This window comes from Dendrobates tinctorius, unplaced genomic scaffold (assembly GCF_039654945.1).
Source record: "Dendrobates tinctorius isolate UK_male_01 unplaced genomic scaffold, ASM3965494v1 ptg000016l, whole genome shotgun sequence".
In the NCBI taxonomy this organism is placed as follows: Eukaryota; Metazoa; Chordata; class Amphibia; order Anura; family Dendrobatidae; genus Dendrobates; species Dendrobates tinctorius.
The window spans coordinates 31804259-31830767 of record NW_027361684.1 but is presented as its reverse complement, the minus strand read 5'-3'; the positions used below and the strand labels follow the sequence as shown (position 1 = coordinate 31830767).

The 26509-nt window shown below is 40.6% G+C and overlaps 1 protein-coding gene across 1 annotated transcript in view; it reads left to right on the top strand.

Annotated features, from left to right (window-relative positions):
- Positions 1–12615, top strand: part of MYL10 (myosin light chain 10) — a 74476-nt gene extending 61861 nt beyond the window's left edge. The window contains exons 5-7 of the mRNA XM_073565620.1: positions 6543–6621; positions 11750–11798; positions 12416–12615. Coding sequence (XP_073421721.1) covers positions 6543–6621; positions 11750–11798; positions 12416–12520 — 233 coding nt within the window. The 3' untranslated portion in view covers positions 12521–12615. The remainder of the gene's footprint in view (positions 1–6542; positions 6622–11749; positions 11799–12415) is intronic.
- The last annotated feature ends 13894 nt before the right edge of the window (positions 12616–26509 follow it).

The window sequence follows — 26509 nt, the reverse complement described above, 5'->3', positions numbered from 1 at the left end:
TGACCCTAACCCTTAACCAAACCATACTTAACCCTAATCCTGACCCTAACCCTGACCCTAACCCTAACCCTGACCCTAACCCTTAACCAAACCATACTTAACCCTAATCCTGACCCTAACCCTGACCCTAACCCTTAACCAAACCATACTTAACCCTAACCCTGACCCAAACCCCAACCCTAACCCTGACCCTGACCCTAACCCTAACCCTAAACTCCCTTAACTAACCCTAACTCTAACCCAAACCCCTAAATTCCATGGTTAAAAAAAAAAAACGTATATGCAAAAAAACGCATACATGAGCATGCCAGTGCGCACATATGCGCATCCATAGGCTATAATGGCCATTTTTAGCGCAAAACGTGCGCATATGTGCGCATGCGCTTTTTTGCAGGGCCAAAAAATGCAACATGCTGCGTCTGGAAAATACAAACGCACACCCCAAAAAAACGCAGCGCATGAAAATCGCATACATGCGCTTACAAGCACGCAGGTATGCGTACCCATGTTAAATATAGGGGAAAAAACGCATGCGCACATATGCGTTTTTTTCCAGCGCTAAAAAACGCAAATGTGAAACCAGCCTTATACAAGTTTTTCTATATTTTTCTAGTTACCATTTTCAATATTTGTAATACGAGGTCTTTTAAGAATTTAGGAATGTTTGATGCTTGTGGAATTCTTCATCTGAAAGCTATATCTGAGAGGTTTACCAGTAGCCCTCAGCAAAACAGAGACATCAGTGATAAATCATTTTACATCCTTATATCAATATGTCGTGGCCAAAAGATATAACCTTGGGCTTCATTTTACAAATTAAAATTCTTTTTAAGTAGCATTAACCTGAGCCCCTGAAAACAGCATCATGATTGAAATGACATTTTATGAACTTTACACAGCTATACATGGTGATTATGGTTAAAGCAGGAAAATATGGATGCAAATAAGTGAGTTTTCATTGCAAACTTTGATGAAAACATCATGTACCGGAATAATAAAAAAGAAACGTGTTATTAGATTGATGATGCCCGAACCCTGGCCTGGCTATACGATTGTAGCCAAGTATGTTTTACTCTGAAATGTTGCGGTGCTTTAGAGAAAACATAGTTTGAAAAGTCTGATGCCTTCCCAACTCTCTTCTCTCTGCCCCACTATTGTTGATTGACAGTTCTCTCCGTATGTATACACATGAGAGAGACCTGTCAATCAATTGAAGTGGAGCAGGGAGAAGCTTGTTGATGTTGTCATCAGGATAGCTAGCTTTTTAAATTATGTTTTCTCTGAAATGCTGCAGCATTTCAAAATAAAACATACTTGGTTGCTTACAGACACGCTTTTATGGTGGTTTAGGCAACATGAGTCTAATGACTGGTTCCCTTTAAGCTTTAGAGTCAATGTGCATGGTATTGCCATGTGCAAGGAACTATGAAATATCACCCAGAATTCTGATGACTATGCAAGGCATTCTATTGTCATTTTAAACCCCCATAAACATTAGAAGAAAGTCAGGTGAACCAGTCAATTTTGGCAGGATCAGTTAACCATCTCTATATGTGCTCCTACCTATTCTGTCAGACAGAGGATATCTGGGAGAGAAGGATTGGACAAATTAAATTTCAATTTCCAATCCTTTTATTTTCAGGGGATGTACTTGGACGTTCCAACATGACAACGATCCAAAACACAATTACAATTCGAGCTGACATTGGCTACAGCAGAACAAAGTGAAGTTTCTGGAGTGGCCATCTCAGTCTCCTGACCTCAATATCATTGAGCCACTCTAGGGAGATCTCAAGCGCGCAGTTCATGCTAGACAGCCCAGGAATTTACAGGAACTAGAGACTTTTTTTGCCAAGAAGAGTGGGCAGCTTTACCATCTGAGAAAATAAAGAACCTCACCCACAACTACCACAAAGTACCTCAAGCTGTCATTGATGTTAGAGGGGACAATACATGGTATTAAGAAATGGGGTATGTGAACTTTTGATCAGGGTCATTTGGCTTTCTTCTGGCGAATCGACCATGCAGCCCATTTTTCTTCAAGTGCCTCCTTATTGTGCATCTTGAAACAGCCACACCGCTAGTTTTGAGTGAGTCCAGTATTTCAACTGATGCTATTTGTGGGTTTTTCTTTGCATCCCAAACAATTTTCCTGCCATTTGTCACAGGTGAGGATGTTACCTTTAGTAGCCATTCAAACCCATTTGTGTCAACTTCTGTGCATGTTATCAGGCAAAAATAAACAGGGTTTGTAAACTTTTGATCAGGGTCACTTGGATATTTTGTTTTGTCATTATAATTTAATAAGAGAAAACACAGTAGTTTGACAATAATGGCTTCACCCAACCACTATCCATGAGAGGAGACAAAGCTTTGGTGTTATCATTCATATTCTCTGAAAAAAGGCCAAGGAAGCAAAAATTCTACCGGGGTATGTAAACTTTTGAGCACAACTGTATGTACAGGTATAAACTCACTGCACTGCAATGATCTTGTTTTCATAAAAGCATCTAAGGGGAAACATCTCTCCTTGTGGAGAGCGGCATGCCTGACATGCTAGTATAAGGAGACTTATAGGCCATGTAATGCTCCTCTGGGAACTTAAATACGCAAATTGTCTCTTCTCCTTACATGAATAGTACTTCCTGATTTTTATTGCAAGTGGATTGACGACCCGTGGATCTGTAGTAGCTGAATAACATTATAAAATGCACAATTCTTTGGATCAGGTGAACATAATCTGCTATTCTTAATTCTAAATGTTTATCGGATAAGACCCTATTGTGCTAGTTTTGTCTCCAGCCTGTCTACGATGTTATGTATAGTGATATATATTTTTTTCATCAGCATAGACATAGAATTAAGGTGCCAACAAACCTTATTAGTTGAATTAATACTGGTTTGGCTAGCAGCTATCTCTTCCAGATCTCCCACATACATGAAGGCTCAGTTTTGCCAATTGCAAATGTATTTTTACTATGAAATACCATAACGTGCTTCGGGACACCTCAAGGGGAAGCTTATCTCCCAGGAAAATATAAAGAACAAATGCTGCAGTTCAGCATTCTAGATCCTTCTCGTCTGAAATCGTTTTCCATGTGCGAATTAGGTAGATAGATATATATTAGATGGCTGGATGGTCCTGCTAAAATTGTCAGGTTCAGTGAACTTTAATCTAATGTACATGAAGGCCTTTGAGTTTACCGTCTACACCAAATCATGATCCAGATTGTTGATAACATTGTCTGCTTGTAATTAGCTGAAGGTAATTAGCAAGTGATGTGGTAGTTTCTCACTAATTATAAACTTATAGAAGTATACCATTGTACAGCTTCGTTTATTGAATGAGTAAAATAAACAGTGTTAGCAGTAATTAATAAAGATGTCTTCATTATTTCCATAAACCTGGTGAGTGGAGGCATTTTTGATCCTTATGCACAGTCATGACTATCGAACTCTATCATTCCCCCTTCGCTTCATTATTCTGAATTTTCAATTATCATTTTTATTTAATGAGTTCCGCATCAACAAGATCCAGCACCCACTGATAACACAATGGATGCATGCGGTGTTATGTGATATAATAATAAATAATAATAATAATTTTATTTCTATAGCGCCAACATATTCCGCAGCACTTTACATTATAGAGGGGACTTCTACAGACAAGCACAGCATAGCATTACAGCACAGCATAGCAATAAACACATAGATCAAAACCGTTACCAAGAGGAATGAGGGCCCTGCTCGCAAGCTTACAATCTATAAGGAAAAAGGGGAGACACTAAAGGTGGATGGTAACAATTGCTTTTATTGCTTTTATTGTTTGGACCATCCCTAGTGTAAGAAGGTGTTCCTGTTGCTGCAAGAACCAGGTAACAGTCTAAATATATAACAGTACAGACACAGAGGGCTATTAAATGCAAAAAGCATGTGAGAACATCATGCGAGGAACCTGGTTATGGTAAAAAATTTTGAAATGAGCCACACAGGAATATTTAGGTTAATGCATTGAGGCGATAGGCCAGTCTGAACAAATGTGTTTTTAAGGCACGCTTAAAACTGTGGGGATTGGGGATTAATCGTACTAGCCTGGGTAGTGGATTCCAAAGAATTGGCGCGGCACGTGAAAAGTCTTGGAGACGGGAGTGGGAGGTTCTGATTAATGAGGATGTTAACTTCAGGTCATTTGCAGAATGGAGGGCACGGATAGAGTGGTAGGCTGAAATGAGGGAGGAGATGTAGGGTGGTGCTGAGCTATGGAGGGCTTTGTGGGTGAGGGTAATAAGTTTATACTGAATTCTGGAGTGGATGGGTAGCCAGTGTAAGGACTGGCACAAGGTAGAGGCATCGGTATAACGATTGGTGAGGAATATGATCCTAGCTGCAGCATTCAGGATGGATTGGAGAGGGGAGAATTTGGTAAGAGGGAGACCGATTAGTAGAGAGTTACAATAGTCCAGACGAGAATGAATAAGAGAAACAGTAAGAGTTTTTGCAGAGTCGAAAGTAAGAAAGGGTCTAGAAATGTTTTTGGGTGCAGGTAACAAGAGGTAGCCAATGATCGGATGTGGGTGTGAATGAAAGCTCTGAATCAAGTATGACCCCAAGACAGTGGGCATGTTGCTGGGGAGTAATGGTGGAACCACACACGGAAATGGCAATGTTGGGCATAGGTAAGTTAGTAGAGGGAGGAAACACTATTCATTTGTAAAAATGTCTCTTGTGAGCTTCATGTACACATTCAACGATGGCAGAATGGCCTGCCAACAATTCGACTAAAGAGAAATGAGGATCTAAAATGAATCAGGATAATCATTCCAAAGCATATCGAACTATAAATAATCAAGTAACTGGAGCAGGAGAACGGGATTCACATTGCTATTATAGACCCCTTTAATTCACCATATTATTAATGATAAAAAATATATTTCAAAAGACCTGTCAAAATCATGTTCTGGGGCCCTGTCTAGCTTTGTCTATGCCTCTTATGGTGCTTTTACATTGCGTCTTGTACACGCTTGGTGATCCCACCGGGTCATACGAACGAACAGCCCCGCAAAATGGGATTCGGACATGCGTTCTGCCATGTACAATTTTCAGGAGTGTACACCTACTGGTGGTGGACACACAGATGCATTGTGAGTAGTTATGCATGCTCGAAAATGATACACAGAAGATCACTCTGTCAGCACCATTACAGTCTATGGCTCCATCAGCACATACGTCCATATCTCTTTTTCAGGGGGAGTTCAGACGTATGCACCGACGGGACCCCCGAGCGTGTGTTAGATGCAATGTGAAAGAACCCTTAAACAGGGGTCACAAATATAAGGGGCTCAAATATTAGTTCTAAATGGGGACTTGAAAATAACTGGAAAGTCATCCATAATGCCAGGAAAAGGTATAAAAATAGAGAGCAGGAAAAGTTAAAGTAAAGTATATATATAAAAAAGTTAAAGTGAAAATAGAAAAATAACAATAAATAAAAAACAAATTTAAAAAAGTTCACAGATATAATGATTTTATTAGATTGGCATTACCTCGAATTGACATAGGTTAGAGCAACATGCAATGACTAAGGAAGCCCTAGTATTTAACAGTGAGTAGATTTTATGGATCTTGCTGCAGAGTGTTCCCTAGACTAGTCTCTCAACCACCCTTCTAGGCTAGGTATAGAAAATCTTTGAAAGTAGCAAGAGGCCAAAAGGGAATAGCCCATATAATTGCCCACAACTTGCTATCGATGCACATAATGAGATACTTGAACACCTTGTGTGTGCCCAGGGTGACCACATGGCTCAGACAAGTGGAAGCCAGAAAGCGGCGAACACTGTGGCTAGTAACATGCATTGAGTGGAGTGAAGCCAATGGCACAATTTCACCTCTACCCCATAATTATCGAACTATAAATGTATGAGACACATGTATACTGCTCAAAAAAATAGAGGGAACACTGTTCCATTTGCAACAGGCTCTTTGTGTACCCTTTATTTCTTAGAGCAGTAAATTTTTCCTCAAGTACATTTTAATGTTTTCACTACAATATAATCGGAGTATGCCATGTCTTTTGTGCAGTATTATTTTATATTGTTACATTATAATTATATAACAGGCTGACAGGTGATTACTTCTGAATATTATGGCATTTTGAGAAAACATTTAACTCTATGACCTCCTGTTAAACATATATCAATGTCCAGCAAACAAAATGTAATAATAATGATATTGCCCTCCAGGTAACAAACAGCGGCTGGAAATATTGAGTGAAACATCAATGATGGTGCTGTCTAATAAGTTCATTTCACTCAACACCACCTGACAGGTTTTCCCTCGGCCCTGTCATTCTTTCAGTAATTTAAAGTTTCCAAGGTGCTAAAGTAGTTTATAGTTGTGGACTCCTTAGGCTGGGTGAAAAATGGGCAGCAAAGCATAATGTCAGACCTAACACATCGGGAGAGAGTGATAGCAATGGAGCGCACTAGCATTACATTAAAATGATGATCTGCAGACAGATGTTCAATGAATTATGTCTATTTTAGGAACAGACCCAGAAGAAACCATCTTAAATGCTTTCAAGATTTTTGATCCTGATGGTAAAGGTCACATAAAAGCAGACTAGTAAGTATGCAACTTTTACTACGCAATCTCAATGAATGATCAGTATTCTCTTATACTAATATAAAGTATTAAAATAAAGTAAAGCCTTTATTATTTGTATTTTTGCTATATGTATTACTAAAGGGAATCTATAAGCAAAATTTAACTCCCAAACTATTTATATGTGGCATGCAACCCTTTCAAAGACAAGTTCAGCAGTACCTTTATATAACCAGTCCATTCCTCCTTTCCTGAGAAATCAGTGTGTGACAGTCACTGGCAAAGTATGGGAGGGGAGTTATGTTTCACTAAGGGTGTTAGCTTTAGTGATACCAACCAAGGAAAAAGCTTCAGCACACTAAGTGCTGAAAGGGGTTAATCAGACATGTTTAGTGCTAGGTTGTTTGAACAGCTGTAGAGGGGGAAGAGTCCAGAGGCCAAATACCCAGCCTTCTACATCATTCAGGGTGGGGATGGGCCTGGAGGTGCAAGCTCTGGAGCTATGATTTCATGTTAAGGAAAAATGAACTTTTTGTTTGTTCCTGAAGCGGGCGGATTCCCGTAGCAACAAGGACTGTGCCATATGTTAAGTTTTTGTTTTCCTGTTAGGCCAAAAAGTTTGTTTTTGCTAACGTTGCACTGGTTATGCAGTACTTTTAATAAACCAGTGGAAGATTTAAATAGGCAGTGTTTCTATGTCTAACTCTATGTGCAGCCGAGTGAGAAGCTCTACAGTGTTTGAATTCATGTGCAAATTCTACTGTGAATCTGAAGCCTATGTCACTACAGCTCTATTCCTGTCCTATCACCACCTCCTCCAAGCTTCAGATCTTCATTCTCATTTACATATCAATTCAAAATCTTATTTCTCAGTAACAAAGGAAAGGACTGGCCATGTTAAGGTATTTCTGGACTTGGCTTTGAAGGAGCTGCATATGCATATAAGTAGTTTTGAGGGTGATAGCCTTCTGACAGATTCCATTTGAATGCTTACTGTTGTTTTAACAAACTTAATATTACAAATTAATACTTGAAACTTAGTAATATGTGTTATCAGAGAGTGTATGCTTCCTTTTACTTTATGATCCACTTCTTCAACCCCCAGCCTCTTGGACTTGCCATCTACTATGTAAAATAGCTAAAATCTGTCTTGGTAAAGGCAAGATTGACTGCCAGCATTATGAGGTGTTAGGTTACAGAGAAAACTGAAGTCTACGGAGAGGGGGAAGAGTGAAGAGACATGAGGTTTACTCAGTACAGTGGAACACATAGGCAGATCATGCTGCAGTTTTCACCAGAGTAAATTCCTGGCTTTCCTGTTCCTGGCATAGATCTGCTCTGCAGTGGGCTATTAGAAGAGCTGTGGCAGGGGAGTGCAAACTGTGAAGACACAGTCTGTGCCTAGACTGTTAATAGTCAAGGACCTTGAGTGGTGCTACTGAACCTGGACTAGTTTCATTGAGTAAACTCCTAACTGGACTATTCCTTATTAAATGATGTTTTTCAAATATGTTCACTTGTAGAAAATGATTATATTATCACTCGAATACCCAAATTAAGGTGCTTGGTGTCATGCAGACACTGTTCATGGTCACCTGGAAGCTCCAAAACGTCTACCAAGAATAGGCTTGGCGCAAGTTATTCCACTTCCCAGAACCTAAGGGTTGCTGTGGCCTTCACCTTTTAACATCTGTCCAAGGATCTAGACTTAAACAGAGTCAGCTGCTGTTAGGTGGCACAAGCTGGCAACAAGAATAGTTGGGTAGCCGGGTAAGATCCAGGTGGTACAGGATGTACAAAATTGCCAAGCAGGAGTAGCAACAATAAACTGGCCGAGGTCAGAGAACAGAGTAAATCGGGATGAAACACCAGATGCACAGAACAGAAGTAAAGCCTGGTAGCACAAACTGACTGGCAGTGGGAACTGACACTCAGGGGTTCATATAAAAATATTCAGGATTGAGAGTCCTCAGTAGTTCTCTCAATCCTGAATATTTTTCCTATCTACTGGCTAACACGGTACAAAGATATACATCTTTCCTGTATCAAAATAGGGGTTCATATAGTGAACAGCCCCACCCAGCGCTGACAACTAGTGTTGAGCATTCCGATACCGCAAGTATCGGGTATCGGCCGATACTTGCTGTATCGGAATTCCGATACCGACTTCCGATATTTTTTCAATATCGGAATTCGGCATCGGAATCGGAAGTTCAGTTGATTGACGGCCTGACGTCATCATGATGTGCGGTGTGTGCGCATCATGATGCGCCGTCATTTCGGGCCTTCCGGGGGTCTCTGCCGGCCTGCCGGGGGGCTGTGCCGGCCTGCCGGGGGGCTGTGTGGACTGCCCGGGGTCTCTGCCGGCCTGCCGGGGGGCTGTGCCGGCCTGCCGGTGGTCTGTGCACCCTGTGGGGGTCTGTACCGGCCTGCCGGGGGGCTGTGCCGGCCTGCCGGGGGGCTGTGCTGATGTCCGGGGGTCTGTGCAAGCATCGTCCGATGGGACTACAAGTCCCATCGGGCGATGCCTGCTACCATGACAGTGATTGACACATTAGCCAATGATGGGACAGTAGTAGTCCCATCATCCGGCTAATGTGTTAAATGTTAAAAAAAAAAAAAAAAAAAAAAATACTACATACATACTACATGCATGCTACATACATACTACATGCTACATACATACTACATATATACTACATACATACTACATACATGCTACATACATACTACATGCATGCTACATACATACTACATGCTACATACATACTACATGCATGCTACATACATACTACATATATACTACATACATACTACATACATGCTACATACATACTACATACATACTACATGCATGCTACATGCATACTACATATATACTACATGCATGCTACATACATACTACATGCTACATACATACTACATGCTACATACATACTACATATATACTACATACATACTACATATATACTACATACATACAATACATTCATACAATACATACATAGACATACAGTACATATAACATAGAGTAACATACTTACCAATACTTGTCACATTGTTCCCCGAAGCCATTGTCTTTCCGGAATAAATATTAACATAACAAACCACAAAAATACTCACCCACGATCCGAAGCAGTCCACGAGTGTGTCCCACGACGATCTTGGGTAGAGAACGGCAGCATCAGATGATGCTGCCGTTCTCTACGGGCTGCAGGAATCCAATGACGGAAGGTAGGTATCCTTCCGCACTGTATTCCTCCGCCACTTAAAAAAAAAAAAAAGTCCCTAGTCTCACTTTATGCCATTGCTGCGTGGGAATTTCCCACACAGCAATGGCATAAAGTGAGACTAGGGACTTTTTTTTTTTTTTTTAAGTGGCGGAGGAATACAGTGCGGAAGGATACCTACCTTCCGTCATTGGATTCCTGCAGCCCGTAGAGAACGGCAGCATCATCTGATGCTGCCGTTCTCTACCCAAGATCGTCGTGGGACACACTCGTGGACTGCTTCGGATCGTGGGTGAGTATTTTTGTGGTTTGTTATGTTAATATTTATTCCGGAAAGACAATGGCTTCGGGGAACAATGTGACAAGTATTGGTAAGTATGTTACTCTATGTTATATGTACTGTATGTCTATGTATGTATTGTATGAATGTATTGTATGTATGTAGTATATATGTGGTATGTATGTAGCATGTAGTATGTATGTAGTATGTATGTAGCATGCAGTATGTATGTAGCATGCATGTAGTATATATGTAGTATGTATGTAGCATGTAGTATGTATGTAGCATGCATGTAGTATATATGCAGTATGTATGTAGCATGTAGTATGTATGTAGCATGCATGTAGTATATATGTAGCATGCATGTAGTATGTATGTAGCATGCATGTAGTATGTATATGGTATGTATGTAGCATGTAGTATGTATGTAGCATGCATGTAGTATATATGTGTTATGTATGTGGTATGTATGTAGCATGCATGTAGCATGCATGTAGTATGTATGTAGTATGTATGTAGTATGTATGTAGCATGTAGTATGTATGTAGTATGTATGTAGCATGCATGTAGCATGCAGTATGTATGTAGCATGCATGTAGTATATATGTAGTATGTATGTAGCATGTAGTATGTAGCATGCATGTAGTATATATGTAGTATGTAGCATGTAGTATGTATGTAGCATGCATGTAGTATATATGTGTTATGTATGTAGCATGTAGCATGCATGTAGCATGCATGTAGTATGTATGTAGTATATATGTGGTATGTATGTAGCATGCAGTATGTATGTAGCATGCATGTAGTATATATGTAGTATGTATGTTGCATGTAGTATGAATGTAGCATGTATGTAGTATGCATGTTGTATGTATGTAGCATGTAATTTTTTTTTTTTACATTTAACACATTAGCCGGATGATGGGACTACTACTGTCCCATCATTGGCTAATGTGTCAATCACTGTCATGGTAGCAGGCATCGCCCGATGGGACTTGTAGTCCCATCGGACGATGCCTGCACAGCCCCCCGGCAGGCCGGCACAGCCCCCCGGCAGGCCGGCACAGACCACCGGCAGGCCGGCACAGACCACCGGAGCCTGCACAGACCCCCTGGCAGGCCGGCACAGCCCCCCGAAAGGCCCGTACAGACCCCAGAGAGGCTGTACAAGGGCAGGAAAGGGTTTTTCTTATTCCGATACCGGAAGTCCCATAGACTTGAATGGGACTTCCGGTATCGGAATCGGCGATACCGATACTTTTTTTAAAGATCGGCCGATACCATCCGATACGATACTTTGAAGTATCGGACGGTATCGCTCAACTCTACTGACAACTGGAAGATAATTAGGATTGATGATGTCAAGCATCATCCGTGACAAAGGTGTGCCGCCAAGTAGTGGCCGAAGCAGAAATCAGCACAGATGTTTGTTACGTTTGAATGCAGTTTAAAGCATAGGGGGAACTATTAAAGTCTCCAGCCAATGTCATATCATGACAAGTCCTATACCCATGAAACATCTGCCATTTATTAAGGGTATCCTTATATTTATCATTTTTCTAATTGAACTGCAATATTTGATTGAATTGAAATATCAGACCTATGGTAATATTTAATTTGTCTTCTTTTTCTGTCCTAGTATCAGAGAAATGCTGACAACTCAAGCGGACAGATTCAGCCAGGAAGAGGTTTGATTCTTTCTTGTTTTATAATATGGTAAATTTTATATATGGATTTATTGTAGGGATTCTACGTTTACTGAATTTACTGTAGCAATAGATATGGAGTAGGATTGTTTTCATGAACGAGTTCATGAAGAGGTTCGCGATGAGGGTTTAAGGGTCTATCAAATGTTTTTAAAACATTTAGTTACCCCATAAATCAGTATTTAAGTACCCCAACCAGTCGGCATCTAGCAAATAAGCCACATGCTTTGGCATCCCTAGCTATACCCCAAACACAAACAGGCAAGGAAGTTTTGGAAGTAAATATATCTAAAACTCTGCAGCATATATAATAACTACGATTTAGTGCATTTTGTAGTTTGATGGAGAGGACACTGATGACGACGATGATTAGAATTTTTTGAGCAAAGGAAACAGTAAACTTTGATTGCTTGGACAATAAAACTGGTGCCAAAGAGATCTTTCTTTGAACAATGGAACACAAACAAGATTTGTTGGCATCACACATGTCCCATATTGGATCATATTGCACAATAGAAATTACAGAAATCACGAAAACCAGATATATTGCTAAAATTTCTTAAGTTTTATTGTAACCTTGTTTCACATTTATCTTCTAGATCAGCCAGATGTTTAATGCGTTCCGCCCAGATGTAGCTGGTAACCTGGATTACAAGAATCTGTGTTACGTTATCACCCATGGTGAAGAGAAAGACCAAGAGTAACAAGGGGATATAGAGCAGCAGGTCATGTTTGTGGCCAAATTTATTGTGAAAAACAACAATTATCTAAAAATAAAAATTATATATATTTACTTCCAGTGGTTGCAAAGTCATTGTCTCTGCTGATGGTTTCTGCACTTCCTAGTATATGCACGTCAGTTTGACATTAGCAGCCAAAGTAAAACAATTCTTTTCTTGCAAAGAGAATGAAAGGGGTATTTGCTAAATATGTTTCTGTCTTGGGTTTTGTCTGTTTAGTGGCCAGTGTGAACATGCGCCTACAAGCTGCATGCACACTAACTTATATTCCATTTCATCTCTTTAGGTTTTTTGTTTTTGTTTTTTTCCACTCTGTGTAAGTAAGGGTGTGGCTTGCCTTTTCTTTCTGCTGGACATTACATTCATGTAATTCCCCATGCCTGGGCATCCATTTTCTGGGTCTCAGTCCTTCGCAACCTTTATCCACATGTATGTCACTTGCCAAATGATAAGGTTTTAATACTAGAGGTTAGGCCAGTCCCGAATAGGGTCACCATGATGTGATAGGATGGCTTATGCTTTTTTTGATCAAAATTATGTTAACCAAGCACCCTATATTATATTCATGCACTAACGCTATTTATTTATTTACTGCAGGTTATTTGCTTATTACATTTTTGTCTTGGGTTTTGCTTGCTCTACTGAGCATGCAACGTTTGTGAGTAGGATCTTGACACTATGCAATATTCTTTTTAATCCACTGACAGTGCCCTCTCTTGCCGGCTCTGATGAGAATTGATGAACCGTGGAGACTGCGCACTCTCAGTGCGCATTGTAAGCAGGGAACTTGGCGAGCAAGGACCAGACCTGCAACTGAATTCAGTGTCACTTTCAGGGATAGGGCTGGTCTCTGCTTTATCTGCTCGCTGAGTTACCTCCTTACAATGCGCACTGACAGTGCACTCTCTTGCCGCGAGCTGTAGGATATGTTTAATTAAAGTATATTAGAAAAGCAATTAGATTATTATATTAAATATATAGACATTTAGGATTAAATCAGTGTTAGTTTTGGACTACCCCTTTAACACATTTTATATAATATTTACAGAATATTTTGGCACTATATAAAGTGCACAAATAAATAAGAAATATTGTCCACAGCTGAGTGTAAAGGAATCTGTCAGCAAGTTTTTGCCATGTAATCTGAAAGAAGCATGATGTAAGGATAGAGAGCCTGATTGCAACAATGTGTAACTTACTGGACTGCTTTGTGCATTTTTCATAGAATCTCTGTTGTAGATATAGCAGTAATCAGAATACTGAGCTCTGTATAGCCACACCCATACCCCTAATTGGCAGCTTACAGTGTACACTGTGCATTTTCAGCAAGCTGCAAAGCAGTGATGGAGGTTGGGTTACACCGATTAGCCTGACTGGTCTGTGAGTGAGATCTAGTCCTCTAGTGATAATCTCATGCTGATAAAACACTGATTTTATTGAAACTGCAACACAAAGCCTGGTAAGTAACACATCACTGGATTCAAGCTCTCTTGACAGATATACTAGAGTAACATTTCTGGCATACAAAACACCATCATTTTTAATAAGTTGAATAAGCACTCGTGACCATGCCCCATCTTGACCTGACTCCTCCCACCTTTGTCAATTTTAATGGAGCTGCTTCAAACATATGTGAAAAAGCCAAAAGTCATAACATTTTTGCGCAACTCTGTATTTCACAAAACCGGTGCAACTTTTCAAAGCTGCTACACTAGGTTTCTGACTTAGAAGAATTTCATTTTTTGATCACTAGCAAAAAAATGCTTTTCAATACAGAGATTTCCACAATTCCAAAACTTTTCCTTCTCAGCAATATGAAAATCACACCTAAAGCTAGATAAAAAGAAGAAAAAGTTAACGCAATCTTTGCAATGTGTATCTGTGTGTGCCACACTGAGGCTACTTTCACACTTGCGTTTTTTTGCGCTGCGCACCATGCGCAGTGCAAACGCACATGAAAAAACGCATCATGCGTTTGTGTGCTTTTTTTTTGCGGTTTTGCACATGGTTATTTAAAAAAACACATGCTTTTTTGCGCTGACGTGCGCATGCGCACGTCAGCGCACCCATAGACTATAATGGGTGTTTGGGTGAATTTTGTGCGCATTGCGTGCACATGCGTTTTTTTGGGACAACTCGGACGCACAAAAAATGCAACAGGATGCATTTTGTGTGCCCGAACGCACATTACCAAAAAACGCATGCGCATACAAACGCGTACAAACGCATGTGTATGCGCACCCATGTAAAGTATAGGGGAAAAAACGCATGTGTTTTTTTGCACAAAAAAACAGCGCAAAAAAACCCTAGTGTGAAACCAGCCTAAGTATGGAGAACAGAAAGAGGAGAAGAGAATTGTCTGAGCACTTCAGAACCAAAATTGTTGAACAATATCAACAATCTCAAGGTCACAAGTCCATCTCCAGAGATCTTGATGTCCCTTTGTCCATGGTGTACAACATAATCAAGATGTTTACAACACATGGCACTGTAGCTAATCTCACTGGACATGGATGACAGAGATAAACTGATGAAAGGTTGCAATGCAGGAAAGTCTGGATATGGATAAACCCCAATCAAATTCCAAATAAATTCAAGCTGTCCTGCAGACTCAGGGTGCATCAGTGTCAGCATGAACTATCCATTGACATTTGAATGAACTGAAATGCTATGGCAGGAGACCCAGGAGGATCCCAATGCTGACACAGAAACATAAAAAGCTAGACTGCAGTTAGCCAAAATGTACCTGAGTAAGCCAAAATCCTCATGGGAAGCATCTTGTGGACAGATGAGACCAAGATAGAGCTTTTTGGTAAAGTAAATCATTCTACTGTTTACCAAAAGTGGAATGAGGTCTACAAAAAAAGAACATAGCACCTACACTCAAATATGGTGGAGGTTCAAAGATGATTTGGGGTTGCTTTGTTGCCTCTGGCACTGGGTGCCTTGACTGTGTACAAGGCATCATGAAATCTGAAGATTACCAAAAGGATTTTATGTTGCATTGTAGTGCCTAGTGTCAGAAAGCTGAGTTTGCATCCTAGGTTATGGGTCTTCCAGCAGGACAATGACCCCAAACATACTGCAAGAAGCACTGGAAAGTTCTGAAGTGGCAGCAATTAGTCTGGATCTAAATCCCATTAAACACCTGTGGAGAGATCTTAAAATCACTGTTGGGAGAAGGCACCCTTCAAATATGAGAGACCTGGAGCAGTTTTCAAAAGAGGAGTGGTCCAAAATACAAGTGGAGAGGTCAAAGAAGCTTGTTGATGGTTATAGGAAGTGATTGATTGCAGCTATTTATTCAAAGGGTGTGCAACCAAATCGTAAGTTGAGGGTGCCAACCATTTTGTGGAGCTCATTTTAGGAGTTTTGTGTGACATTATGTCCAATTTGCCTCTTTTTTTCTTTGTTCGATTTGCTATAATACAAAGGAAATGAACAAGTGTATAACAAAAAAATGTAATTGCAATAATGCTCTGGGAGAAATACTTCGTTCCCTGGAACAATTAAAAGGGTGAACAATTGTGGCCATAGCAATGTATAAATTATATACATATATATATATATATATATATATATATACATACACACATACACAGTGTATATATATATATATATATATATATATATAGTGCATAAGTAAAAACATTTTTCTTGTTTAATTCCAGTAGATTTGTTACATTTTCGTTATATTGCTGTATTGGACAATGCATTTAGCAGACGCTGCATAAAAGTTCCTTAGATCTTTTAACTATGCACATCTCCTCTTCCAAGAAGAAGAGGACTATTGGATGTATTTATGATCACATTGTATAAAGATATTCAGGGGGAGAGTTTCCAAAATACATGTACTCCCTTTGTCTGAAGTGTTCTTGAACTGTATAAATACTGTGGACCATACATATATCATTCTGTATCTGTCAAAGTAGTCTACAAATTACTAGTACGAAAACCAAAACAGATATTGTGCAGAAGAGAACCTACATTTCTGTAGAGTTTAGATTTATTGTTTGTTATGGTCATTTCTACAAAGGAAATAAATCTACCTAAAGCCCAGAAGAATTCTTCTGTAGGAGTAATTTAATACAAATATGAGGATGTACAGATAGCTGTACGTAACTTATGGCTCACCAATCAGTACATAAAACATTCTACAACACTAATGCCCCTAGGAAAAGTCACTTTGGTAAAGAACAACTTTCTAGTGTCCTCAAAGCTTCTTTCACACATAAGAGAGTTGATCTGAAATACTTCATACTTTTCATGCACTTTTGACTTTGTTCTTATCTAAAGAAAGATAGGAAATATAAGAATTAAAGTTTTCTCTAAAATTACCTAAATAGCATACTTATAATATTATCTGTGTGAGTTGAAGATCCACGGCTGGCAGCTTCCCTTTGCAATTGTTCATCAGTGACATCACAGATGTGCTCAATGGGAGACAAGTCCGGAAAGGTTGGAGCCAGGCCATGGAAACACTATTGAGCCACAGAGGCTGATTACAGCTGCACGAACAACACGTAGTATGACGCTGTGTTGAAAAACGTTGGGGCACTGTTAATTGTCCTGGTAACAAGGCATTTCACTGCACACTTAGAACTTATTACATATTGAAAGTAGTCCTCCTCCTTAAAGGAAAACTTCTGTGACGGTTTACATCTTTAACCCCTTTAACATCTCACATAATGATCCGTTCATGTGCCCTGGGTCTATCTGACCAGGGACGGATTATTATGTCATTGCGATCGCCCGCGCACACGGGCTGTGCGCGGGCGATGGCCGCTGGGTGTCAGCTGATTCTGATAGTCGACACCTGACACTAAGTGCCAGGAGCAATCATGCACCGCTCCCAAAACTTAGGCTGTGTTCACACGTCGCTTTTTTTGTGTTTTCACGGCGGTTTTTAACACGCGATTTTGCAGCGAAAACGCAAAAAAACAGCATTCCATGCAATCCTATGGGATTACACAATAATGTGTTAATGCTGCGGATTTTTCTGCGGCGGAATCACATTGCGGAAAAATACACAGCATGCTCATTATTTTGCGGAATCGCGGTGATTCTGCCCACATAGGAATGCATTGTTCTGCTTACTTTCCGCATGTGGCTGTGCCCACCATGCAAAAAGTAAGCAGAGCATTTGCGGATAGTATCCACGGTCCGGAGGAGAGGAGACTGTCCTCTGGGGTTTGGGTACCATATCTCTGTAAAAAATAGAATAAAAAATTTAAAAAAAATCGGGTTATATTCACCTTCCGTCATCCTGCGCAGTCTTCCGATGCTCCCACCAACTCCCGTTACCAGTAATGCCTTGCGGCAAGGACCTGTAATGACGTAGCGGTATCGCGAAACCGCTACAGTATCGCGAGACCGCGACGTCATCAAAGGACTTGCAAGGCATTACTGGGAACGGGAGCATCGCGATGATTGGGAACGCTGCGCGGGACGTCGGAAGGTGAGAATAACACGATTTTTTATTTTTTTTATTATTTTTAACATTAGATCTTTTTACTACTGATGCTGCATAGGCAGCCTCAATAGTAAAAAGTTGGTCACACTCGTCAAACAATGTGTTTGACAAGTGTGACCAACCTGTCAATCAGTTTTCCAAGCAGTGCTACAGATCGCTTGGAAAACGCTAGCATTCTGCAAGCTAATTACGCTTGCAAATCACTAGTTTTTCTGCGGGAAAATTGCGAGAATTTAAAATGCGATTTTCAAGCGGAATGGAATTCCAGAATTCCTGCAGTAACTTCCGTGGGAGTTCCGCAACATGTGCACATAGCCTTAAACTTCTGAAAAGCTGAGATCGAATGTGAGCCCAGCATATCAGGAGCTGGCAGAGGGCCGACAGCCCCTCTGCCTTTGGATCGGAGACCCCGTGGTGTGACACGGGGTCCCAATCATTGCCATGGTGACCCGATGTCGTCATGACAACATCTTGGTCCCCAGAGCTAGGAAAGTTGCTAATTAAATCAAAAATAATAATTAAATCAAAAGATATTGTACAGTCATATGTAAAAGTTTGGGCACCCCTATTAATGTTAACCTTTTTTCTTTATAACAATTTTGGTTTTTGCAACAGCTATTTCAGTTTCATATATCTAATAACTGATGGACTCAGTTATATTTCTGGATTCAAATGAGGTTTATTGTACTAACAGAAAATGTGCAATCTGAATTTAAACAAAATTTGACCGGTGCAAAAGTATGGGCACCCTTATCATTTTCTTGATTTGAACACTCCTAACTACTTTTTACTGACTTCCTGAAGCACTAAATTGGTTTTGTAACCTCATTGCGCTTTGAACTTCATAGCCAGGTGTATCAAATCATGAGAAAAGGTATTTAAGGTGGCCACTTGCAAGTAGTTCTCCTATTTGATTCTCCTATGAAGAGTGGCATCATGGGCTCCTCAAAACAACTCTCAAATGATCTGAAAACAAAGATTATTCAACATAGCTTTTCAGGGGAAGGATACAAAAAGTTGTTTCAGAGATTTAACCTGTCAGTTTCCACTGTGAGGAACATAATTAGGAAATGGAAGAACACAGGTACAGTTCTTGTTAAGCCCAGAAGTGGCAGGCCAAGAAAAATATCAGAAAGGCAGAGAAGAAGAATGGTGAGAACAGTCAAGGACAATCCACAGACCACCTCCAAAGACCTGCAGCATCATCTTGCTGCAGATGGTGTCACTGTGCATCGGTCAACAATACAGCACATGCATAACGCCTTTTTGTGTGACCAAACAACTCAATCTTTGTTTCATCAGTCCACAGGACCTTCTTCCAAAATGTAACTGGCTTGTCCAAATGTGCTTTTGCATACCTCAGGCGACTCTGTTTGTGGCGTGCTTGCAGAAACGGCTTCTTTCGTATCACTCTCCAATACAGCTTCTCCTTGTGCAAAGTGCGCTGTATTGTTGACCGATGCACAGTGACACCATCTGCAGCAAGATGATGCTGCAGGTCTTTGGAGGTGGTCTGTGGATTGTCCTTGACTGTTCTCACCATTCTTCTTCTCTGCCTTTCTGATATTTTTCTTGGCCTGCCACTTCTGGGCTTAACAAGAACTGTACCTGTGTTCTTCCATTTCCTTATTATGTTCCTCACAGTGGAAACTGACAGGTTAAATCTCTGAGACAACTTTTTGTATCCTTCCCCTGAAAAGCTATGTTGAATAATCTTTGTTTTCAGATCATTTGAGAGTTGTTTTGAGGAGCCCATGATGCCACTCTTCATAGGAGAATCTAATAGGAGAACTACTTGCAAGTGGCCACTTTAAATACCTTTTCTCATGATTTGATACACCTGGCTATGAAGTTCAAAGCTTAATGAGGATACAAAACCAATTTAGTGCTTCAGGAAGTCAGTAAAAAGTAGTTAGGAGTGTTCAAATCAAGAAAATGATAAGGGTGCCCATACTTTTGCACCGGTCAAATTTTGTTTAAATGTAGATTGCACATTTTCTGTTAGTACAATAAACCTCATTTGAATCCAGAAATATAACTGAGTCCATCAGTTATTAGATATATGAAACTGAAATAGCTGTTGCAAAAACCAAAATTGTTATAAAGAAAAAAGGTTAACATTAATAGGGGTGCCCAAACTTTTACATATGACTGTATCTATAAATAAACATTTGTGTGAAAAAAATAACATAAACACTAAAAATACATGTATTTGGTATCGCTGCGTCCGTAATGACCCGTCCTATAAAACTGTCCCACTAGTTAACCACTTTAGTGAACACCAAAAAAACCCAAGACAAAAAACAATGCTTTATCATCACACCGCCGAACAAAAAGTGGAATAAAACGCGATCAAAAAGATATATAAATAAACATGGTACCGCTGAAAATGTAAAAAACAAGCCCCAATACAGCTCCATCAGCGGAAAATCAAAAAGTTACAGCTCTAAGAATAAAGCGATGCAGAAATAATTATTTTTCTGTAAAATAGTTTTTATTGTGTAAAACATAAAAAAAATATAAATGAGGTATGACTGTTATTGTACTGACTCCAAGAATAAAACTGCCTTATCAATTTTACCACACACGGAACAGCATAAACCCCCTCCGAAAAAAAAATCCTGAACTGCTGGTTTTTGTTCATTCTGCCTTACAAAAATCAGAATAGAAAGCGGTTAAAAAATGTCATGTGACCGAAATTGCTACCAATAAAAACGTCAACTTGTCCAGAAAAAAACAAACCCTCACATGTGGGACAAAATATGGAAAAACTATAGCTCTCAAAATGTGGGGATGCAAAAATTATATTTTGCAATAAAAGCGTCTTTTAGTCTGTAACAGCAGTCAAACATAAAAACCCGATATAAATCTGGAATCGCTGTAATCGCACTGACCCGAAGAATTAAGTAACTTAATAACATATACTGGACGAGGAACGGCGTGAAAAATAAATAAAACCAATTCTTTGCCTGCTGATGATTTTTTCATTCTGCCTCCTAAAGATCGCAGTAAGACTTGGCGCACATTTATCTTGCGATCTGCACTGATTGCTTGCATCAGGGTTTCCATGTAAATCTCTGAAATAAGTGATTGAGATGGAACATCTGGCAGAAGATTCCCTATAATGAGGCAGATGGAGGCACTGTGGCTGCTATAGGAACTGTGATCCGGCGTTGTCCGTCTTTTTAGGATTGCATAAAAGTGCAGTCGGCCACAGTTTTGTGCACTTCTGAAAAAAGGACTTTGCTGAACAGAGGCCAGATGGACTCCAGAGTAACTCTGCTGCCTCATTATAGTGATTGGATCCATCGGGGGTTTCAGCTGAATCACATCACTCAGAGATTTAGATGGAAACCCCAAAGTAAGTGCTCAGTGTAGAGCGCGGGATATATGTGATCTCAAACGTTATGCAAAATGTTCCCAAAAAAAGCTTCAACTCAATCCACAAAAAAAGCAAATCCCCACTCAGATCCGTCATCTGTTCATGGAAATATAGGGGGCTTCCACGTTACTGGTAGTGTAGGGAAGTGGACTGATCTATGGACCTGTCTGAAGCAGGAAAGTGAATGTAAGATGTGCAGTAAATATATTTGATGTGAACCGGTGTATATATGTGGGGAGACAGCTAGAAATAGTGAAAGATGGTGACGTACTGAGTTTTGGCCACTAAGGGGAGACAAATAACAGCCGGAAAAGGAGACGGTGCGGTACTAAGGTTTGGCCACAAGATGGAGACAGAGAGCAGTGAGAAAAGGGCTTAACAGCAGCTTAAGGCTAGGAAACTGCAAAGTCATGGTGGGCAGAGTTACAAGGACTCAGAGGGGAATTCCCAGGGAGAGCAATCAAAAGAGAGAGAGAGTTCCAGAAGGAAGCCAGTCCAGGAGGAGGAGTTCAGCAGAGAAGGAGACTGAAGGAGGAAGAGACTTAGAGAGGAAGAACTCCGGGAGGGACTGGAAGGATAAACAGTCAGGGGGGGTGGCCATAACAGGAGAGCCGCAGGACAGAGGAAGCCCAGGGGTACCAGACGGATGGACTCGGACAGGCGAAGGCTGTGGTGGTAGGCCTAGGGCAGCCACAGCGATAGAACCGCAAGGGACGTCAATTTGAGGAAAGAGAAGGTGAAAGGTACCCGGGCCTGTGTGTACGGAATCTGTCATACTGCTGTGGTCATCGGGAGGACAGCCAATAAAGAGGACCTGTTGAGCGTGCATCGGTTTCTGTATCCAGTCTGTTCGCAGTGAAAAAGGGACCACCCCCCTGTTGGCACACGTACCTACAGTAGCACAAAGGCTCTGGAAAAGCGAAATGGCTCCTCAACCACCAAAAGAAATTCAGCAAATTCTCCGTTCCCAAATTCAAATGCCCCCTCCCTTCTTAGCCCCATAGTTCACCTAATCCACATATTGCATCCATGTATGGTATTTCTGAAGCGATGAGGGCCCGCCTAACTTACAGGTGCATGCATGCCTCCAGAATCACGGGCTGGGCATAACGTACGGGTGACTGCAATGTACTGGTGATTCCAATGTACTGGTTACTACAGCGGCCCTTTGCAATTTTCACTCAGTAACATTCATTGCTTCTTGTTTCTGGAAAATAACCATGGAGTCAAAATCGTCACTACACCTGTAGGTAAATTCCCGAATGGGTATAGTTTTCAAAATGGGGTAATTTGAGGGAGGGATTCTTCCCTTCTAGCAATTAGGGGCTCTGTATAGGGAGTCTGCAAACTCTTCTAGGAAAATCTGCGGTCCAGGAGGCACTAGCACTCAGCATTCCTTCTGTGTCTCTCTGGATGGCTAAGTAGTACTGTACAGCCACATATGGGGCTTGCCACATTCAGTAGAAATTGTGGGACAAATTTTGGTGCCATTTTTACCCACTTCTTGTGTGAAAATGTAAAATCTGAGGCTTAAACAAAATTTTGGTGGTAAAAATGTAGTTATGTTTTCTTTACTGCCCAATAGTATAAAATTCTGTGACACACCTGTGGTGTCAACATGATCACTTCACCACTAGATAAATTCATTGAGAGGTGTAGTTTGTAAAATGGGGTCACTTATGGGGGGTTCTGCAGATCTGGCACCTTATGGGCTCTCCCAGTGGGTCATGGCACCTGCAAACCGTAACAGTGAAATCTGGCGGTCCTTGCCTTTTGAGCTTTGCACTGTGCCTGAAAAATATTTCCCGATTACATGTAGGGTATTGGTGCACTCAGGAAAAAATGGACCTCAGTATGTTGCAAAAAAGTTTCCTATTAGCCCTTAGAAAAATTTAAAACTGGTGGCCAGACAACACTTTTGTGGTTAAAATGTAATTTATTCTTCTTCACCGCTCAGTGGAATACAATTCTGTGAGGCACCTGTGGTGTCAATATGATCACTACACCCCTAGATGAATTCATTGGGGAGTGTAGTTTGTAAAATGAGTTCACACATAGAGGGTTTCTATTGTTCTGGCACCTCAGGGTCTCTGACAATGTTACATAGCACCCTCAACCATTCCATCAAAATCTGATCTCCAATATGGCGCCTCTTCCCTTCTGAGCTTTGCAGTGTGCATCAAAATAGTACATTTCCTCACATATGGGGTATCAGTGTACTTAGGATAAATTGCACAACAAATAGTATGGTGCAAATTCTCCTATTAACCTTATGAAAACTCAAAATTTGGGGCCAAAATAACATTGCAATTTTTTTTTTATTTTCAGTGTTCAACGTTATAAACTTCTGTGAAGCACCTGAGGGTTCAAGGTGATCACCACACATCTCCAAATGAGACACGACGTCCACTAATGATTCCAGGAAATTTTACATTCAAAAAGCCAATTGATGCTCCTTCCCTTCTGAGCCCTGCAGTGCCCCCAAACAGTAGTTTTCTCACTCATATGGGATATCGACGTAGTCAGGAGAAATTGCAATACAAATTGAATGGTGCAATTTTCCTGTACCTTTATGAAAATACAAAATTTGGGGCTGAAATAACATTTTTGTGGGGAAAATTAGATTTTTTTATTTTACGACTCAACGTTATAAACTTCTGTGAAGCACCCGAGCGATCAATGTGCTCACCATACATCTAGATCAGTTCCCTGAGGGTCCAGTTTCCAAAATGGTGTCATTTGTGGGGGATTTTCACTGTTTAGGCACATCAGAGGCTCTCCAAATAGGACATGGTGTCCGCCAATTATTCCAGCATATTTTGCATTCAAAAAGTCAAATGGCGCTCTTTCCCTTCCGAGCTCTGCTGTGCGCCCAAACAGTGGTTTTCTCCCTCATATCGATTATCGGCATGCTCAGGACAAATTACACAACAAATTTTGGGCTTCATTTTTTTCTGGCACCCTTGTCAAAATAAAAAAAAAATTGGATCTGAAGTAAATTTTTTGTTAAAAAAGTTAAATGTTTCTTTTATGTTTCCACATTCCAAAAATACATGTGAAGCACCTGAAGAGTTAATAAACTTCTTGAATGTGATTTTGAGCACCTTGAGGGGTGCAGTTTTTAGAAAGGTGTCACTTTTGGGTATCATATAGACCTCTCAAAGTGACTTCAAATGTGATTTGGTCCCTAAAAAAAATGGTTTTGTAAATTTTGTTGTAAAAATGAGAAGTCGCTGGTCAACGTTTAACACTTAGGCTGTGTGCACAGGTTGTGGATTTAGATGCGGATCCGCAGCGTTTTTGGCAGCACGCATTCGCATCAAATCCACAGTGTAGTGCACAGCCAATGTTAGTGAATGAGAAATTTGTGTTTGTTGTGCACATGCTGCGGAAAAATCCACACAGATTTGCAGCGTTTTTTTCCACAGCATCTCAATTATTTTTGCGGATCTGCAGCGTTTCTGCACCCATTGACTTCCATGGAGTCAGGCACATCCGTAACAAAACCGCAGGTGTAAAAAAGTTCTGCAGATTTGCTGTGGATGTGGGTGCTAGAAATGCTGCAGATCATGAGGAGGGAAGTTTGTGGGGGGAGACTGTGTGTGTGTCTTGTGCGGGGGTCTGCGTGTAGTGTGTGTGCGTGTTTCCCTGTGTGTGTGTGCGGGTCTGTGTAAGCAGCCATTGACTGATGGGACTAGTTCTACCATCTGGCTATGAATGCTCACAGTGAAGGAATTGCCGATGATGGGAAAGCAGTCCCATCAGACAATGCATGTGTTCAGTAGTAAAAAAAAAAAACATACTGAACATACAGTACATACATTACAGACAGTACATACAACATATAACATACTCACCAATCACCTAGTCCCCGAAGCCCTTGATCTCCTGTAATAAAAATAAAAATAATTAACCAACCTAGACTTACCTATCCGCCATAGTCCAGTTAATAACGAGTGTCCCACAACGATCTCCCCTCTAGAACACTGACAACGGGCGATGTCAGTGTTCTACAGGGGCTCCCGCGATGAACTGACAGATGGAGGTAATCTTCTGCGTTGTATCCCTCTGCTGCCAGGAGGGAGGTCCCCTAACCCTAAGTCCATTCTCTCACCTGCAATGCTGTGTCAGAAAATTCTCATGCAGCATTGCCGTAAAGTGAGAGGATGAACTCAGGTAACCTCTTCAGTGATGCACTGCAGGAGCCATTGTCAGTGCATCGTGGGAGGCCCTGTAGAGCAGTGACATCCCCTGATATCACTATTCTACAGGGGAGATCATCGTGGGACACTCGTTATAAAATGGATTATGTCAGAACAGGGAGTATTTGTTTATTTTTTTGCAGGAGATTGAGGGCATCGCATGGATTAGGCGTGTAATAAATGTGGCAAAACTGTGTAGTTTTTTATTTCATTAAAAGACTTTTTTCTGGCTGTGTCTTTTTTTTAAATCTTAACAACTATAGGATTAGTAATGGATAGGAGTCTTATTGACGCCTCTCCATTACTAACCGGGTTGATGTCACCTTACAATACAGTCGTCGGCTTTCCCTCTCTGGCGCAGAAAATTGCGTGGGAGCCCATGCCATTTTTCCCCCTTTTTAAAAAAAATGAAACAGTGTTCATTAATAAACATTGTCCTTGGTATTATATATCTATCTATCTATAGATATATCTATCTATCTATCTACAGCTATATCTATCTATATATATGAAAAAGGCACAGCAGCACCCTGTGAATGCCAAGACATATGATGTCAATGGAAATAACAACTTCCAAACACTCTGTCCCTCAGCAAGATGTACTTACAAAAGCGAAGGTTCTTAGTGCATGATTTGGCCAATTCATATGTGCCCGTCAACAGCGGCAAAGTGACACTTCTCTGACGGGTCCTGTCTAAACCCTTCCATATCCTACTGTATATGCCACTTTCTGGTTAAAAAACCTACTATAATGGACAAATATGTCTCTCCTGGGCTGCAAGCCTCCAATTTGAATGATCAAGTAGAATTGGTTAAGAACACCTGCAGGTTAATGGGAGGAGTGCAAGTGTCAGAGCAGAGGGAGTCACACCCCCCAAAATAGCTATACAAAAATT